The sequence below is a fragment of the Peromyscus eremicus genome, chromosome 3, assembly GCF_949786415.1.
Source record: "Peromyscus eremicus chromosome 3, PerEre_H2_v1, whole genome shotgun sequence".
Lineage (NCBI taxonomy): Eukaryota > Metazoa > Chordata > Mammalia > Rodentia > Cricetidae > Peromyscus > Peromyscus eremicus.
The window spans coordinates 84,077,944-84,095,183 of NC_081418.1; the positions used below are offsets into that span (position 1 = coordinate 84,077,944).

General features: G+C 44.0%; 1 protein-coding gene across 1 annotated transcript in view; it reads right to left on the bottom strand.

Annotated features, from left to right (window-relative positions):
• Positions 1-8,673: 8,673 nt before the first annotated feature.
• Kdm3a (lysine demethylase 3A) overlaps positions 8,674-17,240 on the bottom strand; it is a 44,286-nt gene continuing 35,719 nt past the window's right edge. Inside the window, exons 19-26 of the mRNA XM_059257950.1 lie at positions 16,464-16,635; positions 15,677-15,770; positions 14,897-15,027; positions 12,782-12,901; positions 12,564-12,703; positions 10,339-10,515; positions 10,119-10,253; positions 8,674-9,357 (exon numbers count right to left, since the gene is read on the bottom strand). Coding sequence (XP_059113933.1) covers positions 9,277-9,357; positions 10,119-10,253; positions 10,339-10,515; positions 12,564-12,703; positions 12,782-12,901; positions 14,897-15,027; positions 15,677-15,770; positions 16,464-16,635 — 1,050 coding nt within the window. The 3' untranslated portion in view covers positions 8,674-9,276. The remainder of the gene's footprint in view (positions 9,358-10,118; positions 10,254-10,338; positions 10,516-12,563; positions 12,704-12,781; positions 12,902-14,896; positions 15,028-15,676; positions 15,771-16,463; positions 16,636-17,240) is intronic.

Genomic DNA, 17,240 nt, shown 5'->3' on the forward strand with positions numbered 1-17,240 from the left:
GTAGATGTCGTGTGCAATGAACTCAAGGTGTTGATCTCCCAGATGTCTCAGTGTTGGCTCTGGAAAGAGGAGGTGCCGTCACTAGGCGTCAGAACATGGGAGCTCAGCAGAAGTGCCTTCTGCTCAGGAGCTGCTGGTCCTGATCTTCAGACAGTGTTTGGGGGCCACTCTGGCAGTTGTCATCTGTTTAACCAGTGGATGTTGGTAATGTGCTGTGTTGGCTGGTGAATTGTATAACGCACCTGTGCATACATGGGTAGCTTTGCAGCTGTTAGTCATTCCTCCCCATGGCAAGTGTCATGTGGAACAGACAGCTCTGGGATCAGGACTCTTACCCCCCATTCTCGCTTGGAGCCAAGTGTCTTGCACACAGGGACATGGCCTAACCATGAATATGAAGAGCTAACGAGCGAGAAGTTTTGGTTATGCATTGAAACATACACACCACGACATGCTTTAGATGCACTGAGAAGTAACCTGGCAGTTGCACTGTGCATGTGACAGTTTGAAAAGCTCTTTGGCATAATTGGTCTCATGCAGTCTTCACAGATGAGAACAGCTGTTTGCTGAAGTCACAAACGCTAATGTACAGTGGCCTGTGTCCACCATTATCGTGGTACAGAATGGCTTTGTTACCCAAAAACAACCCTATGTGCTCTGTTCACCCCCTCCTCCCTGATCCCGTGGCATCCATTGGCCTGTTGACTATCTCTGTGGGTTTTCCTTTTCCAGCCTTTCAGGCTAGCTTCCCTCATGTGCTAATGAGCATTTAAGTTTCCTCTGTGTGAGTTCGTGACTTGATTGTTCAGCTCTTCTCAGTGAGCAGCATTCCATTTTCTGGAAGAACCATAACTTGTCCTGAAGGGCATCTGGACTGCCCCTCAGTTTGGGGATTATCACTAAACCTGAAGCAATGTCTGCAGCAGTTTTCCTGTGTGTGAGTTTTTAATTCCTATGGATACCAGGGAGCTCAACCATAGGACATGTGGTCAGCACATACTTGGGGCTGTAAGAGGCTCTACCAGCCTTGCGTAGCACACACTGTCCACCTCCTAGGAGGAAGAGTTCTGCCGTTCTGCATCCTTGGCAGCATTTGTCATGAGGGATTTCTGTTGTGTTGGTACCTTGTCTTAATCTGTAATCCCCGATGAAGTCTGCTGGGCATCTGTTTTTATACTCGCCTTTTCTGTATTTTGTTTGAGAATGTTGAAATAGTGGCCTTGAACTCATGACCTCTCTGCTCTGCCACCATGCCCAGCTTGCCACCTGTATTTCTCCACTGTTGGTGTTTGTTCATTTTATAAACTGGATTGTTTTCTGATCACTCAACTTTAAGGTCCTCTTCCGTATTTTGGACCAGTCGTCTATCAGATTTTATCCTATTCTCTGGTCTGTTCACTCATTGTTGACAGTTGCTCAAAGCTGACGTTTTTTACTTTTAATAAAACCCTGCTTCTCAATTATTTATTTTGTATATCATGCCTTTGGTGTTTTTTGTTTTTTAAAAGTGTCAATACAGGGGATGTAGCTCAGTGGTAGAGTACTGGCCTGGCATGTACAAGGTCCTGGGTTTAATCCTCAAGTACCAACACACACACACACACACACACACACACACACACACACACACAAAGATGATTTAAATGTTGTGTTACCTAGTAGTTTGTCTTGTTTTAGTTACATGTGTTTATCGTGGTGGGATGTGTGAGCCACAGTGTACATTTGGAAGTCAGAAGACAACTTGTAGGAGTTGGTTCTCTTTCCACCATATGGGCTCTAGGGATCAGACTCGGGCAGTTGGGCTTGGAGGTAAGCATGTTTTTTCACTGGGGCAGCTTACTGGCCCTTGTGTTGTGTTTCAGATTGAGGTCTATAATCCAGTTTCAGTTGATTTTTACAAAGGTTTTTATGAAGATGTTTATAAAAGTCTGTGTGTAGGTTTGTTGTTTTTTTGCATGTGGATATCCAGTAGTTCAGGATCATTCATTGGAAAGACTGTCTGCCATATATATATATATATGCCATATATATACATACATAATATATCCATATATATCCATATATATATGGATATATATATATAGTGTGTGTGTGTGTGTGGTTATCTTATCTGCTTGGATTGAGAGACACTACTGGGCATTTCCAGAGCGAAGTGCCAAGGGGGAAGACCTACCTCCCGTACCTGGGGGCATATGCAGAGTGAAAGGGAAAAAGAGAAGGCCCACCAGCTCTGGGCTCAAGCTGAGCTAAGAGTCATCTTTCTTCTTTTGAGTTGATTTCGTCAGGTGTTGGTCTCAAATGATAAAGGAACACATGGTGCACTTTCGTTTCCCAAAACCAATCAGTTATATTGTGTGGCTCTTCTGGGCTCCCTGTTCTATTGTCCCCTCTTCCACCCCAAGCCATGTGTGAGAGACACATGTGCACACACCATCCTAGCACTTGGAGGCAAAGACAGCAGGATTGCCTGAGCTACATATTGACCCTAACTCAAGCAAACAGACGAGTCAGTCAACCAAAGACTAGTGATGTAGCTCCATGGTGGAACAGTTACCTAGCATGGATTCAGTTCCCAGCGCCACAAAACGTGTCTTGATGGCCAAAGCAGCTTACAGTAATTCTCAGTCAGGTCATATCACCCTTTGACTTGTTTGAGACAGGCTCTCACTATGTAGCCCTGGCTGGATTGGAACTTGCCGTGTAGACCAGGCTGGCCCAAATTGACAGAGGTCCACCTGCCTCTGCCTCTGGAGTGAGTGCTGGGGTTAAAGGTGTGTACCACCAGGCCTGGTATTCTTCTTTTTTTAAAGTTATGTTGGTAATTCTGGGTCTTTTGCTTCTTGATATAAACTTTAGATTTAATTTACTGAGATTCCAAAAATAATTTGAAATCTGTGGAGAACTGATGTGTTGCAATGATGCCGCATGCTTTATAATGAGCCCCAAGTTTCTTTACAAGGTGACACTGGCATTAGCTTGCCCATTTCCCTGGTCACTTTAGTTTGTATGTTTGCTGATAATCAAACTTTAGCCGGGTAGATGACAGTGGCAGCCTGTCTTCCAAGCACTCAGTGAACAGATCATGTTTTCACATTCCTGTTTTCCTGCTGAGCAGAGCAATTTTTGGCTGTTTGCCATGTATTTCTTTTTCCCCTCATATGCTTTGGTGGCATCATGGGAAGCAGTTCGGATCTGCAATCTGTCCCTCCTCTATCCCAATAACAGATGCAATAACAGAAATACTGGTTTTTCTGCCATCCCATCAGGACCCACTTGGTGCCTAATAAAATGATCCCATCCTAGAGCACCTAAATTACCACTGTACAACCCTAGCTCGCTCACTTTAAACAGTTACTCTGAAATAGCTGCTCTCCAGCCCAAAGTGTGCGCACTGCACCCTAGGCAGATGGCTGAGACCTTCCCTGCACCCCTGCCCCAGCCCAAAGTGTGCGCACTGCACCCTAGGCAGATGGCTGAGACCTTCCCTGCACCCCTGCCCCACCTCTCCATCTCACAGCCAAGCTGCCTCTGTCAGAGGCAGAGGAAAAAAAAAAAACTTCAAAAGCTTTTATTATCCTGTTTTCTATGCTCAAGTATTTTGCTGAAAAGACAACAGTCTGGAGTGTGTACCCATTGAGCTTAACATTACAGATGGCAGTCTCAGGACAGACACAGTATTTGAAGAAATAATGCCTGAAACCCTCCCAAGTAGTGTAAAAACTTTTCAAGAAGAACAAAGTCACAGCATTGAAAGAGTAAGGTAGAGAAGACCAACTACTAGATACTGCTTTATTGGGGTGTGTGTATGTATGTATGTATATATGTGTGTATATGTATATATATGTGTGTGTGTGTGTGTATATATGTGTGTATATGTATATATGTGTGTGTGTATGTATGTATATACAGTGATTCACTTAAAGCGTTGTCTATACTGCCTCCTGCCAAGCATGACTTCACTTGCTACCTGGAACAGAATGCCCTGGAGAAAGAGCTAAAACAATGGATCACTGCCATTAATAACCTGATAATTCTTGCTTGCTTGCCCGCCCCAGCTTGTGGTTTTGGAGCATACAATGAGAATTCCAACTGGACGCAGCACCGAGGCCTTTCAGGGCCATCCTGGCCTTGGCCCACTGGTGACACCTCATCCGTTCTGGTGTCAGAGTGCTCATTCCAGAGCGTCCCACAACAGCATGCTAAACTCTTAAACTCTAAAGGGACTCATACTGGGACATGTGACAGCAGAGGCCACAGAAGAAAGAATCTTTAAAGCTGCCAAAGAGTAGGTAGAGGGGTCTTCTGTAAGATTTACAAGAATTTTTTGTTAACAGACCACCGTGGCCAGGAGATTGTAGGATAACATTTTTAGAATGTTTAAAAAAAAAAAACAGAAATCTAGCAAAACAGTTCCTTCAGAATAAAACAAAACAAAACAAACAAACCTAAACATTTAGTGCTTCTGCATCTCCCCTGCAGGAAATGCATAGTCCTCAAGGCTAACATGACACCAGACAGTAACTTAAAGCTAAGGAGGTGGGAGAAAAGAGGAGGAAATGTACCAGAGGCTGTAAGGGGCTGAGGTGAAAGGGAAGGCTGGGCCAGGGGCACACACCTTTAATCCCAGCACTCCAGGGACAGGTGGATCCGAGTTCAAGGCCATTGTGGTCTACTTAGAAGTTGTGTGACAGCTGGAGCTGTAGAGACAGTCTCAAAGGGGTAGGGTATTGCTGGGTACAGAGCTTCTGTGTGGAGTGATGAAGAAGTACTAGTGTCCACCACACAAAGCGGTGTATTGCCACTTAATTGTATACTTTTGTTCACAGCAACAAATCTTACGTTTCTAGTTTGGAATGTATTTTGTGTATGTGTGTGGGCATATTATGATGGTCAAAGGGCAATCTGCAGGACATGGTTCTCTCCACTCACCAAATGGGTCCCAGGAATTGAATTCAGGTCGTCAGGTTTGGTGGCCAGTGTCTTTGCCCATGACCCATCTCACCAGCTCGTGGAGTGTGTGTACTTTTTCACAGTGGTGTGTTCAGCCTCAACTGTAGTTTGGTAACGTCTCAAAAAGAATGTGTAAAGCGGGGAGGAGGTGGCATATGCTTTTAGTACCAGGACTTGGGAGACAGGCAGATCTGATCTATACAGAGCAAGTTCGAGGATGGCCAGAGTCAGAGAAACCCTGTCTCCAAAAAAAGTGTAAACTGTCACTAGTTTATGTGGATATTCTAATATCAAATTGGTCTTGCATGTATTTTTCTGTCATCCCAGTTTTAACATCTTGTTGCATTTGAACTTACCAATATTTTCACCTAGGATTTTTTCTTTTTATTCGTAAGAGTAGTGTTGACTTGTAATTTTATACTTTGCGAGGTTGACATTACATCCACAGGGCTTTCAAGAAGTTTGTCTGCTTTGTTAATGTCTTTCTCCATGGCACTGGCTCACATTCTCTCCCTCTTCCATGCACTGTACTGTCTTGGTTGCCACCTCCCATGAAACCTTAACGAGGTCATGGCTTTAGCCTCCGGAACTGAGCTAAACAACCCTGTTCTTTATAACGTGCCCAGCTGGAGAACACAGCGTTAGCCAATACAAGATGAGCAGATGTATGGCTCACATTTAGTCCCAGCACTTGGCAGGCAGAGGTGGGTGGATTTGAATTCGAGGCCAGTCAAGGCTATCTTTGAGAAGTAGAGGACATATTTAGTCAGCTTTGAGTCATTTCTGTCTTGGCAATTTTTCTCCTGGGTTAGTTCTTTAAATATTTTCCATCTCTTTACAAAAATAAGTAAATGGTTTAGGCCTGTATGTATTCTAATTCTTAGCTGTATTCTACAAGCATTTTCCTTCAGTTCAGAGCATCAACTTAGCTGCCATATTTTTGTGGCTTCTGCATCTTGAGATTCCTGGGTCAGTAGCTTCATCTTCATTCACACCAGCTCCAGCAAGTCCCTGTTCTACTGAGTCACTGGGGTGATTAGTGATTAGGCCAGAAGAGACCTCCAGACAGCAGCTGTTCTGCAGGGCCTTGTACAAGGCAAGCACGCCTAACAGGCTGTCTCCAACATCTCTTAACTTTTATCCATAAAAGCAGAAGGTTGTCACTTTTTAAAAAAAAAAAAAAGTCTTTAGAGATTTAACAATTCTAATCTTTGCAAACAATACATTTCTTACTTTTAAATATTCATTATTGTATCACTGATAATTATTTTTGCCAAGTTTGGTGAAGTCTTCTCATAGGTATGTGATGGCAAATCTTGGTTGTCAGTTTGACTACAGCTGAAGTCAACTAAAACCCAAGTTGCTGGGCTGGCCTGTGCAGGATTTCCTTAATTAGATTATTTAAAGCAGGAAGGCCTACCCGAAATCTGGGTCCCACCTTCTGATGGCAGTCCAAATAAAAAAGATGTAAACACGGTTTTGCTCTTTGTATATTTAGCCTCACTCTCACTGGCAAGTCCATGTGTTCTGTTGCCGAGTCCAGTAATCCATCCAATTCCTTCACAATTCAATGCAGACTGAGGACCAGCGGCTCTCCAGAAATTCTCTAGGACTTCAGCTCCATATTGTGACTGCAAAAGCATCCAGTCTCGTGGCTGAACAACTAGATTCTTGGCCTTTCTGTCGAAAGACAGCCATTGTTGGATGGCACACTACAGCCTGTAAGCCAGGCTAATACTCCTTTAACCTATATATTGCTAGCTCTGTTTCTATGGAGCACTCTGGCTAATTCATGCTATAAATTCCCAGTACTATTTTAACTGAATCACTGTTTTTCAGGAGTTGAACTTTCATATTTCAGTTCCAAATACCTAGCTTCTATTCTGACTTTTTTCTTTACTTGATGGCTTTAGTTAGATGTTAGTCCGTTTACTAACATTGGAGGCATGGTTTCTACTGAAGAGCGATCACTTATGCAAATGATAGAACTGAAAAGTACGTTGGGGCATCATTAGGGACCATTTTTAGGTTACATTTATTTTGTGTAGTGTAGTCAGTATTGAGTGTCTTCCTCAATTGTTGTGTACCACTTTTTTAAATTTAAAAAAGTCTGATTAAAAAGTTCATTAGTATTTCATGTGCATTCCAGATGCCTGTGGGAATTATAACAAAATGGCATCAGAGTCCCTGGATCTCAACAAGCAGTTGTAAGCAGCCCTTTGGGCCTCCATAGGAACAAGTGCTTTCTGGCCCCATCTATTTGATCATTTCAAATACCCAGTGTCTGAATTACTTTCTGTCATGAGTCTCTCACTAGTTTTGAAGCTCAGCAGCTGGTTAGGCTGTGGTCAGGGATCTGGACTACAGGTACCAATGGCCATGTCTAGGTTTGTGTTTGTGCTGGGGACCTGAACTCAGGTCCAGCACTTCATAATGAGACTCGGATCTCTCCAGCCTCCTAGTTTAAATTTATTGCTACATTTTAAAGTTATATCCTCACTGATTTAGTTGGGTTTTCTCAATCTGATGACATGTCAAATACCGGAAAATCAATACCTCTGAACAACCAATTCTGTCACTAAACATTCTTCTGTCCTCCATATTAATTAGCATCTTCTTTGTTTTCTGATATTCAGTGTTCTATCACATTGTTTTTTTCCCTCCAATGATCTAATTTGCATAACTCTTTACTCTTGTATATTTTTATTATTATTGTTTTAATTGATATAGGTCATGTGTGCCAAGGTTTATGTGAAGAAGCAGCCAGAAACAACTGGAGTTGGTTTCCCTCCTACACTAACGTGGGTTCTGAGAAACACCTTAATGTAACCACTGGGCCATCTCACCACCTCTCACTGACTTTCTATCCTGCTTCATTTTAAGTTACATGCAGCTTTTTTCCAAATGTGATCATTCTGACATCTCTTAGACACATTTCCTACACTCTTCTTTGAACATACTAAAGACTTCAGAGTAAGGATTAGCTTACTCCAGAATCAAACTTGTCAGGGGTATAGGAGGATGTGAAAGCTCATGCTGGCTCTTGCCTTTCTTAGCTCTGTTATTAAGAGAAATTTGGCTGAGTAACAGTTCCTGTAATCCTGTATGGAGACCTGTTACAGCAGGCTTGAATGTGGCTTCCCCCCTCTACTGTTCTGGCATGGCTGATTTCTAAGGAACAATGCACATTCTAGATCCAAATTTACACAAGAGCTTGGAAGAAATCCTCAGAAAACTTCCTATAGACTTAGACATTCCTCACTGACCTCCCACTCAGCCCCCAGGTTAACGCCTGCACTCTAGGCCTTGTCTACTTAACTGATGAATAGATTTCTTCTGCAGTTACAGCAGTCCAAGAGAGGGACCACAGAAAGGTGTCTTCTTCACCAATGCTGCCCCTTCATGGAGATGGGGATTTTAGGTCCAACTGTCCTAACCCATCCAACACTGCCGCTTCCTCCTTTGTACACACAGGACCAGAAGACAGACAAGGACTGTTCAGGTGCAGTTACCAGTCACTGTCTGGGTTTTGGTTAGTTCCAATTTCCAAACGTGGTGGCTCTTCACAAAAGCAGGACACATCAGTGCTGTTGTATTAGTCACAAAAGAAATGGTGATTACCTATTTCTTTGCTTTTAAGAAAGGCTCCCGCACCAATATTTTAGGCCTACATTTTCTAGAAGGTGTGCAAACACAGAAAAAGGCCAGTGAACCAAGCCGAAGTATTATATGAATATTTTAATGCAAAATGCTTACCACTTAAAATTAGCAAAGCTTCATTTAAATTAAAATTCCATTAACTAGAGATGGTTAACCCCAAGAATTATACAGTAGTTATTTCCGCTATATAACGCCGTCCTATGCAGTACATTCAGAACTGCACCATTAGCTGTCATTCCCTCCGGTGCTCTTCTGGACCCTAGTGGGTGAGGGAGGGGCTCCAACGAACATAAAACAAAATAAAACCCCATTAAACTCAGCAGTGATCCCTAGTAGTTAAAAAATCCATTTGAATGAGCTGTCCAAACAAACAGCTGGGGTATAACTGCAAGTGTTGTTTCAGAGCCAACAGGTCTTCAGCTAGGTAGAAGATCTGCACTAGGTGAAGTCACAGTATAAGGATGCGTGGTCTGTAAATAGTTACTACATATACACACTTAGTGTCTGTAAACACTAGAAATATACATTAGATAGAGACAGTACCCTTGCAAGTCGGGTGTACTTTAAAAAAGAAGATGAGGTAACATGAAATCTCAAAGTCCACAGGAAGCCTGCCTGAAGAGTTTGATCAGCTGCCAATAATTCATCTCCAATGTCAAAGAGGAGTTAAGGTTTGCCCAAACTGGCTTCACTGGCTTTCAGCATAGCAACTGCATCTTTCACTGCATGGTAGATAACATTCTTCACCTAGAGATGGAAGAAAAAGATGACTGCTTCGGTAAACCTCCAATCCCTCACTAAGAATAACCTCGCCAATCACAACTTTTTACTCTCTCAGAACTGAAGTCAATACTCAACACGTAATGCCAAGGGTCCTGGTTCCCACAGACTGGTATGCCACATACATACAATCCATGCCTTCTCTGGAGAACTTACAAAGCTCTTTTTTCCCTTAACTGGTTTTGGTCAATCAGACTTTAACAATTACTGTAGTTTTCAAACATGAAGCAATATGCATTAATTCACTGTTAACTGGGTTTGAATTGTGGTCTTGCTGTACAGCTCAGGGTGGCTTCAAACCCTAAAATCCCCCTCAGCCTCTGGAGTAGAGTAGCCGGGACCGCAGGTGAGCCACAGCACACAGTCTGCTGACGTTAGCACTCAAACAACATCTCTGAAAACACCCCTTCTGATCCCAGTGTTCACTCAGTCCTGTTCTATCGCTGTGACAGAAACACCACAGCACTAAAGGCCAGGCACTGTGTTCCAGACCCCTGGTTAGTGGCTAAGCCAGGGACCAAAAGTCCTTATCCATTTCACTACTGAAGACTTTCAGTGCCTATGACGAGGGTGAGGCTTCCTCTGGGCTTGTAGCTCTGTCACTCAACTGGACAGAAAGCTGGTTCACTATTCTAACTGTGATACAGCCAAGTATACTGACTCTTATAAGGTCACTACTGGTCATGAAGCCATAGGCAGCAAGTACCAGGAACTGGTGCTATTTTTACCTGTAATTTATCTTCGTGGTTGGTATGAGTCTGTGACAAATAACGGAATTCCTGAGTAAGCCAGAAGCAGTGTTTAACATGCTCTGGAGACACAAAGTCTTCAGCCACTTTGATACAACTGTATAAGTTATGAACCTGAAAAACACCAAGCCACAGCTGTAACAAACCCACAATTTCACAGTAGAAAGGCAATAAATAGGAAATAATAACTGGTTCTGACCTGATGTGGCGCTCCTGCTGGGATAAATACCACATCCCCAAGAAATTGTACAATAGCCCAGCCTTGAACTCCATACTCTTGATACAGGCGCTTTCTTAGTGATCGGTCTAAATACCAGCTCTGATCATGAATAGGATCGTGGTCTGCAGGGTTTTCTTGACCCTGCTCTTCTGATACCTACACAATACATTAAAAATAGTACAACTTAGCAAATGCCAAGAACCAAAGAGGGTGTTTTCCCTTCCCAAAATACAAGCACTCAATAACATCCGGCCGCCACCAAGCTCTGCATTCCCATTGGCGGAAACGGCACTCAAACACATGGACAGAATGATTCAGAATCAGAGGAAACCTGGCCTGCCTGCTGTTGTTACTGACAGTCTGGATATGTTCTTGGACAATAGTGTAAGTCCAATTTTTAAATGTAAGTAGATTCCTTATGAGCCAACTTGTCTTGCACTTATTGAAGGTCTATAAACACTTACTAGTCTGAGTTATGAAACAGTTTCAAAGACACAGACTAAACTTCTTTATTCCACGTTCAGTGTCTGGAAAAGCATACTCAAAAAAGTGACATTATCAAGGGAATATGGTGACCAGGAGGTCAAAGAGTCAATCTTTAACAGAAACACTAGAAGTCTAGCAACTGGCGATTAAAGGACCTACTTGATGTCAGGACCACAAATGGGCCAGGAATGTTTCTATGACTCAGGTATGACTAGCGAATGTCAGTCAAATATCCCTGGTTTGTAAGCAGCAGCCTGAGTTTAAGATAGAAAGGTCCATCTTTCCAGTGCCAGGAAGAACCTACACCTAACATCCTGCAACTTCAGTGACAGAGTCCTCCCAACTCCTGCCGCCCTCTATCTACAGCACAGTGAGAGTCCTCCCAACTCCTGCCGCCCTCTACAGCACAGTGAGAGTCCTCCCAACTCCTGCCGCCCTCTACAGCACACAGAGTCCTCCCAACTCCTGCTGCCCTCTACAGCACAGTGACAGAGTCCTCCCAACTCCTGCTGCCCTCTACAGCACAGTGAGAGTCCTCCCAACTCCTGCAGCCCTCTACAGCACACAGTGAGAGTCCTCCCAACTCCTGCTGCCCTCTACAGCACAGTGACAGAGTCCTCCCAACTCCTGCTGCCCTCTACAGCACAGTGAGAGTCCTCCCAACTCCTGCTGCCCTCTACAGCACACAGTGACAGACAGAGTCCTCCCAACTCCTGCTGCCCTCTACAGCACAGTGACAAGAGTCCTCCCAACTCCTGCTGTCCTCTACAGCACACAGTGACAGAGTCCTCCCAACTCCTGCTGCCCTCTACAGCACAGTGACAAGAGTCCTCCCAACTCCTGCTGCCCTCTACAGTACACAGAGTCCTCCCAACTCCTGCTGCCCTCTACAGCACAGTGACAAGAGTCCTCCCAACTCCTGCTGCCCTCTACAGTACAGAGTCCTCCCAACTCCTGCTGCCCTCTACAGCACAGTGACAAGAGTCCTCCCAACTCCTGCTGCCCTCTACAGTACACAGAGTCCTCCCAACTCCTGCTGCCCTCTACAGCACACAGTGACAGAGTCCTCCCAACTTCTGCTGCCCTCTACAGCACACAGTGACAGACAGAGTCCTCCCAACTCCTGCTGCCCTCTAGAGCACACAGTAACAGCAGAGTCCTCCCAACTGCTGCGCTCTAAAGCAGGGTCTCTCACCAACTGAAAACAAAACCAATAGATTTCAGTGATGTATTGAGAACATGAGAGCTTGGGGCCCAACACTGACTCATGAACTAATGAAATGCCCGTATTTTCAAGGCAGTATTAAAAAAAAAAAAGCCAGGCCGGGCGGTGGTGGCGCACGCCTTTAATCCCAGCACTCGGGAGGCAGAGCCAGGCGGATCTCTGTGAGTTCGAGGCCAGCCTGGGCTACCAAGTGAGTTCCAGGAGAGGCACAAAGCTACACAGAGAAACCCTGTCTCGAAAAACCAAAAAAAAAAAAAAAAAAAAAAAAAAAGCCAGGAGATGATCAGACAAACTCAACTGAAGACAGAACAAAAACCTCCCAGTGCATTACCATAGAAAACAAATACAGAAGACAAGTCCTCCTCTTTTTAGAATCCTGGTTTCTTAGCAACTACTGACAGCCCATCCAATTGATATGGATTTGCATCATGTGGTAATTTACAGTATTTCTATTCTTATGCTCTCCTCACATGGCACAGGGTAAGAAACACACCTTTTTAAGGAATTCTCTTATCTTCTCCGTGTCCTTAGCAGCATATATGTGCCAGAGGGCTCCTGGCTTCTCTTTTCCTTCAATAAATCGCTTAATTGTGAGTTCATCAGAATCTCCATCTTGGATGGTTCTAAGGACTTCTAGAGGAAGAGAAAGCAAGTGTGAACCCCAGGTCCTCACTCAGACAGTAAGCCCAGCTTCCATGTTTTAGACCTTACCTTCTTCCTGCTCACACTGTCCTTTGGGAATTCCCACATAAACCATAACATTAGCTGCATCAGATACATCTAAGTGAAGATTTGTGGTCCCATATTTCCGATCTTCAGGAGTGATCAATCCTGTAAAAATAAAATGCCCGAGTGTACCAGGATACTTGGAACCAAGAACACAAGTGAGGGATCAGAGTAGTGAAGCAACCTGCAGGAAAGATTTGCTCAAAGGACGTTTCCAGAAACAGCTAAAGTCAAGCTTTGGCTTCATAACCAATGGAGGCTCAGAGACAAAAGACATCAGTTCAGCTCACTCAAGGAGTTCACTGGGCGTTGCTTCCACACACAGTGCAACCTCAGGCAGCTCCACTCAGTAGGAGGGGACACTCCTCAGCACACTGAGTCCCCGGCAGTGCTCACAATGTATCCACAGGACAAAGCTGCCCTGCTCAGTGGCCACTGGGTACTTCTGACACCAGGACTCTCCCTCTAAAGCATGGCAGGCACAGGCCTGGTAGTCTCAGAAAGGTTTCATTTCTGGCTTGCTAGTGCTTGCCATTTGAGGGAGGCTACAACTGAGGGGTGGTGGGTTTGTGCCAACCTGGGACCCTAGAAGCCAGCTACACTTTGTTTCCACCTTGCTGAAACACCAGCCCTAGGAACAGGTAAAGCCTTAGATATTTGCTTCACATCATGGAATTTGAAATGTGCTTTACAATGATAAAAGAACAATTAATATAAAGGGGAGACACAATGAAACAACCGGAACAACAGCTGACAGTGGTTTACACTGGATGAGGTGCATATGAGCCTCTGCACTAGACACTGAAGTTTTCAATGAGTTCAAAGATACTCCTATGGTAAAAAGTATAAAACATAGGCTTAAAAAGCAATTAACATGTCAAAAATAAGATGAAACAGTTCCGTATGACCACATAGAGTATTTTCAAAGTCAGATTCTACTTAACATAAAGCTCAAAAGCAGGCTATAAACAATACTATGACAAAAAATAGATTCACTCCCCGGGCAGTGGTGGCGTACGCCTTTAATCCCAGCACTTGGGAGGCAGAGGCAGGTGGATCTCTGTGAGTTCAAGGCCAGCCTGGTCTCCAAACTGAGTTCCAGGAAAGGTGCAAAAGCTACACAGAGAAACCCTGTCTCGGAAAAACAAACAAACAAACAAACAAACAAAAAACAACAAACAAACAAAAAAATAGATTCACTCTCTTGAAAACATTTTTATGTGTATGAGTTTGTGTTGAGTATGTGTCACATGTGCGCATGTACCCACAGGTCAGAGGTCATGAGATCCTCTGGAGCTGGAGTTAGAGGCAGTGTGTGCTGCCGACAGGGGTGCTGGGAACTGACCAAGGTCCTCCGGAAGTGCAGCAAGCACTCCGACCACTAAGCCACCTCTCTAGCCCCAGAAACATATTTGATAGTTATAAAGATGAGAGAGCGATAAACACAGACCTCAAAGACAGTGACTGAGGACAGGAGACTTAGGGTGGAGCTGGGAGGAAGAGTGTCCAAAGAGAATGGTAGCCAGGGACTGCAGGCTGTTTTGGCCAGTGCCATACTGGGTAAAATGAAGGGTTGTAACAAAACCAAGATAAACTGACTCCTGCTCAACCTACGATACTGAAACCAGCCTCTAAATGAGGCAGCCTCAACTTGAATGGAACCAGGATTACACAACTACCTCCCGCTCCAAATCCTAAGGAGTCTCAGAAGTTTTTTCCTAGGGAAAGCTTTTGCAGACAGTGCCACCTATCGGTGTCTGGGAGGAACAGATCTACCTGCTGCTAAAATACTTAAAGTCAGAAATGTTAAAAACAAATATTGAGAATTGAAAAGGCTAGCAAAACGGACCTAGATATCACCAAGATTCAAATGACTACACAATGTAAAGATTCTGCAATTAAAGTTGATGTTGAAGACAGAAAAACATAAAATTGCAATCTGCCTTAAAACTGCAGCTGTGCAAAAAAGCAAATACATGTACATGTGACCAAGAAAGAATGTGCAAGACCTGAGGCAGTGTCTGGCTGTTCTCAATCTAAGCGTTTTTACAAATACCTTGTTTCATTTCCATTATGTTCAATTAGACATTTCCTTCTTACCATAAGCATTGTACATCTTGGGGCCCAGGTCTGGCCGTACAAAGTAGTTTGGCAGTCTAGAGGCCAGATTCAGTTTGCCATCTCGCCTGGTATACTCGGGTAGTGGAATGTTGGCCATCAGATCATCAAACCTAGAACAGGAAACCAAGAATTTGCAGAGCAAGGTCGATTTTCTACTCTAGTACTCTAGGACTTCCTTTGTCCCCTTCTCAACAAAAGAGCAGATCGGAGACAGCGAGGGCTAGCCTTGGTATCTAGACTACAGCAGTCACCAACAGATGTCGTCTTTCCTGTGCTACACGGATGTGTCAAAATGATCTGGAATGTTTCAGGCTACAGAGCTGATATGTACTTCCTGAGGGGAGCTAGCACTCAGGCTGACACTTTACTCCTTAGTTATGAGGCTCCTTTCTAAGGGTTTACGCTTAACCCGAGAAAATGGATCTACCAATTCAGATGTCTTAGTGTGTGATCCCAGGACTGCCTGAAACCCAGTCTCAAGTTTTCAGGGCAGGGCACTTCCATATTAAATATGCAGACCATTCATTAGCCAGATCTAAAGTCATTACACCTTTCCATTTCATTTAAAAATATACTTATCTCCTAAAGGTACAGATACAATGTAAATATAAATATAAATATATATGTGTGTGTGTATATCTCAGAACAAATAAAACCATGAAGCTGTCTTACACCTCATAAAAACTACTTTCCCACTACTGGAGAGACTGTTATTACCAAGCAAAAGACAGAATTAGCTCAGCCACACCTGAAGCCTACCTGGAAGGCATCATGTCTCTGAAGTCTTCACCTGGTGGCCAGTCCTTAAGCTTCAACACCATTGGTTCTTTTTCTTTTTCATTTTTCAAACGGTCTTGAGATTAACCAGAATAAAGGAATTGTTATTCATACTTCAGAAACAAAAAAATGTTAAGTTAGTTTATACCTTAATATTGCAAATAGAGTATTTTATCTGTACAATGCTATTTCCCTCTTGCCAATTGCCAACTCTCATTTTTATGGCTTCAAGAAATAAAGCTATACTATACCTTGGAGAGAGCAAAATAAAGACTGCTAGTTAAGACCTACTGGGTTCCTGTTTTTGAACACACAAAACTTGTCCCTGGAACCCTGATTTTGTTTCTTCTAAGTGTTGTGAAAGTACCAGCACCACCCCAACTACCCACCACCTTCCTGCACAATCAGAACCCTGGGGGGAAGGGGGCTCAAAAGCAATCTCCAATCTCCTAAGGTCGGCATGAAACAGAAACAGCTTGTTTTACTCAGAAAGAGGTTGAGCCCACCTCCCTAAGGTTCAGGGACAAGAGGGCCTATTAGTGTCCTCTATGCCCATCTTCTGGACTATACAGGTCAGGTTTAGTCAGAATTGCTCTCTTATACTAGTACCACCACCAGTGGCAGGCTAGTTCAAATGCATAAACTTTGTAAAAACAAAGAGAAGAAAGATACAGCAAATTTTGAAGTCCTGAATCCATAGGCTCCTGCTATTCCCATGTCCCCTCTTTACACATCCTTAACCTCTTTGAAAGATCTTTATAATACATACTTGGAACATCTTCAAATCCGTCCCAGAAGTCTCCTACTGTGGCTCCTGTGATGATTTCATTGGTCCTACAATTGACTAGGTCCACTTCCTGCTCACCAAACTCTTTCCTGAAGGACTCGGGTTTCCAGAGCTCAGTGTTTAATTTGTGATGCACCCCCGACACCATCACTGGCTAAAGGAAGGAGGAGGAGATGTAAGTCTGACTTCTACCAGCTCTGCCCTCTTTGAGCAGCTTGTCCTCAGTCTCAGCTGCTGAAATGACAGCTAAGTCCTCCAAGCTTCCAGTGGCTGTATCCTCACTATCCACCTGCTACATGCTTTGCTCTTGCCGTGTGTTAAGAATCCCTGGATTATTAATTACGCTGCTAGGAGAAAGGATCACTCTTCTGACAGCCCCCAAGGCACAACACCAGGCTGGGTATGTATGAACATGACATATAAGCCAAAAAGTGTTACCCACAAGGCCATGAACACTGTGACGGGATCACCCACAACTGAAGAGCCAACGGAGCCACCCTTGAGAGCAGGCACCACAGGCGAGGACACACCGATTCCACGATGACATTATACGGTCGTGGCACATGCAGAACTGCCTTCAGCACAGGGCTTTGTTGTTCTGTTTAGAGTTTGGTTTATTCCATGTCTATCTGTGTGCCTGTGCTTGTCTTGCCCCGTGTTCAGGGACACCTGAGGCTGGAAGATGGTGACACAGGCAGCTGCAAGCCAATCATGGGGCTGGGGACTAACTCAGGTCCTCTGCAGCAACAGCAGCTCTTA